The 3,218-nt window shown below is 42.5% G+C and overlaps 1 protein-coding gene across 2 annotated transcripts in view; it reads left to right on the forward strand.

The window, feature by feature from the left end:
* LOC114055714 (caspase-8-like) overlaps positions 1 to 3,218 on the forward strand; it is a 9,956-nt gene that overhangs the window by 5,216 nt on the left and 1,522 nt on the right. Inside the window, exon 6 of one of the 2 annotated variants that reach the window (XM_027880120.1) lies at positions 2,962 to 3,149. In XM_027880120.1, coding sequence (XP_027735921.1) covers positions 2,962 to 3,149 — 188 coding nt within the window. The remainder of the gene's footprint in view (positions 1 to 2,961; positions 3,150 to 3,218) is intronic. The other variant, XM_027880119.1, reaches the window with a different exon arrangement.

Below are 3,218 nucleotides of genomic sequence, written 5' to 3' on the forward strand. Positions count from 1 at the left end.
TTTTTTTTTTTTTTTTTTTTTTTTTCCCCAGCTAGTTAAATCACTTGTTGTAAATGGTACTTTTATTCGTGCTTGTTCCCCAGCAATAGGCATTATTCTTCTAAGGGGAGCTATCGTATAACTCCTTTCGTCCCTTTCTTTTGCTTCTTTCCGTGCTGCAGATCTAGTGTAATATGAATAACTGGTCCCCTCCCCGGGATCTTCTTCCTGGGTTTCGGTATCTGTTCTATTCTTTCTCTTTTCTGTTCTCTTTCCCCGTTTTCGTTCCTCACTCTCACTTTCCAAACCATCTGCCAAGTCATCCTCTACTAACCCCCTGGCATGGTTTACGCAGTCCAGCCACCTCTCCTTCCGTATTTGGATGAGATGCTGACGATGCTCAACCTGCCCCGAGACACTACTTTTTTCGTCGTCTTCTCCTTGCATATCTCTCTTATCCTCTATCTGAATGACTATATTTAACTTCTGTGAGTTGTTTGCTTTTTCTCCCGGGTTTACTACATCGTTATTTTCTTCACTGTATTTTAACTCGGGGAAACCACTCTCCTTTCTGGTGCTCCCTGATCTCGGCGGGCTGCTTTCTACTTCGCGGATGCCTGACCGTCGTGAGCTGCTTATATCTCTCGGTATACTACAATCTCTACTCTGGCTACCTTCTAGTTTGGGCGGGCTTTTCTTTTCCTCACGACCCTCTAGCTCTAGTCGTGACGGGCTCCTTTCTTCCCTGTTAATCTCCGACCTGAGTGGACTGCTTTCTTCTCTGTAACTTCCTGAGTCTTGCGGATTACTCAGTCTCTGTGAGCCACTCTCCCTTCTGCAACTTTCTGATTTTGATGGGCTACTCCCTTCCTAACTATTTTCTGATCTTTGGAGGCTGTAATCGGTCTTGGTTTGTCTTGTTCTAATGACATATAAAAGTGTGTTATAATTAATTGTTCCCTCCGGTGGCCACTTTTCATCCTTGTCTAATTTATACAAAGGTCACCATTGTGTACAATATTTTAAGAGTGTTTTCTTACTTATGTTTCCCCCTGGAATCCCCCCTAAATCTTCCCAATGCTTCAGAACACACCCTAAGGGGGTTTTCATGTTTATATCTTTACTTTGTTGTCCTCCCATTATTATTTTCTGGATTTATCCCTCTATTCCTAACCAGGTTTTTCTTTGTGTTAATATTTCATGCACACAATTCTCAATCGCTTCGTCCGTCTCTGGCCTGGCTTCTCGTGAAGGACAGGAATCGCAGATTAGGACTCCCTCTCGCTTCGTAGCGATGCTACGTCTCAGTCACTCTCAATCACACCTGCATACCTTAGATAAAACGTTCCTACCTTTCGGTTTGTATTTACGCAGACTGCTTTACCAAGTGAGGTCGTAACATGTCGCTCGCAGACCATGAGATATTGCTTTGCCGCCGAGTATACAGCCAAAATGTTACGAATACTTGCTTATGAGTGTTGGTTTTCCGCCAGATCCTGATTTGCAAGGACAAATTTATCTCAAGACCCAAGTGCGCAGTTTTTCACCTTTACAAAATTTTGTGCATTATCATTCCCCATATAAAATTGTAAAACATATTATGAAATGCACCTTTGTAAAACCTTTTACAAACAGTAAACAGAACTTTTTCTCTATACCTTTAAATTTCACACAACATGTTAGTAAGAAAGTCCTCGCATTCCAAAAACCTCCTCTCAAGGGTAATTGTTGGAAACGTTTCCGGACTTTGGTTGGAAACGTTCCCGAACATTGGAAACAATCCTAGATTAGTTAGAATATATCTTTTTCCTTTTAACTCTTAAAGCACAACGTTAAACATGTTATGAGACAAAACCAGTCATATAAGATACAGTTTCAGTAGAATTTTAACCAGCCTGGGCCTCTAACCCAGCTTTGGCGGGACTCTAACCCGCTCTCCTCTATACCTGGGCCTGTAACCCAGCTTTGGCGGGACTCTAACCCGCTCTCCTCTATACCTGGGCCTCTAACCCAGTAGGGATTAATGCCAGGGCGTCCCCTTGGCTTTCCCTGGGCTGTGACATCTCACCCCCATTTCTTAATAGAGCGCTCTCAATTTTAAAAACATATTAAATAAAATACCTCTTAATTTGAAGCAGGAGATCTTGTCCACCGTCGCGTGTAGGTCTGAGGGGTCTGGGAGTCTCTTTACCGACAAAAGATCCATCGGGAGGGCCCAGAGAGTCCCTGTCCCCCCCGGGCCACAGCCCTGGGAGACAGAGAGGATGTCCTGCCGCGGTCGCCAATTGAAGCCGAATTTTTGCCCCAAAAAAGCCCAGACTGCTTTAGAGATAAAGATTTGTTTCTTTAAAGCAGGAGGTACTTTAATGCAATACGCTGGAGAGTTCCCAGGTCGCCCTGGACAAAGAACTCTGTTGTGTACAATCAGCACAGTTCTTTTATACAGTTTTAGAGTATAAGATTACATCACAAACATGCATATTCATTAAATTGCAACATCTACTTGTAATATTCATATATAGGCGGAGTCTTCAATTTGGGGAGGTTCAGAGGTGGGAGTTCCTGTAGCCTTTATCATGGGCAGTGGTCGTTTGCTCTTCTTCATCGTTGTAAACTTTTGAACTTTCCTCAGATCTTTTCCTAATTTGGATAGTTGGCAAGTGTAGTAGGGTCAGGTTGACTTTTGGCTCGTTCTGAGATTTGCTGATTTTGTTATCTTTTCATTTTATGCTTTAAATGTTCTATCTTGTCAACATGTTCTGTTCTTCAGAGAATTTATTACTTCCGTGGTTTCTTGATACTAAGGTTTTGGAACTATTTCCACAATTTTTGTGTTTAACCTTTTGTTTCTCAAAGACTGCCTCAAAGACTGCCTCATTTGAGGGGCTTCAATCTGAAAAAAAAAAAAATACAATTTGCTATTGCGGAGTCCAACTTTCATATAGTGAAATGTCTCCAATTTCCCTCCTGTTTACTTTCCAGCTGCTCTGAGAAATGTCTTTAGCAAGCTTCATTTTAGGATAGAAGAATACAAAGACCTCACTGCAGACGAAATCCGCAGGACTGTGAACATCTTCCGCTGTGAAGACCACGAGGACAAGGACTGTTTTGTTTGCTGTGTCCTGTCTCATGGGAAAAAAGGCATTATATATGGTGTTGATGGGCAAGAGGTAGCAATCCGGGAGCTGACCACTTCTTTCACTGTGCAGAACTGCCCCTCACTTGCTGGGAAACCAAAA

The sequence above is a fragment of the Empidonax traillii genome, unplaced genomic scaffold (assembly GCF_003031625.1).
Source record: "Empidonax traillii isolate 1590-97213 ecotype Southwest subspecies unplaced genomic scaffold, ASM303162v1 scaffold65:size4453928, whole genome shotgun sequence".
Classification (NCBI taxonomy): Eukaryota; Metazoa; Chordata; class Aves; order Passeriformes; family Tyrannidae; genus Empidonax; species Empidonax traillii.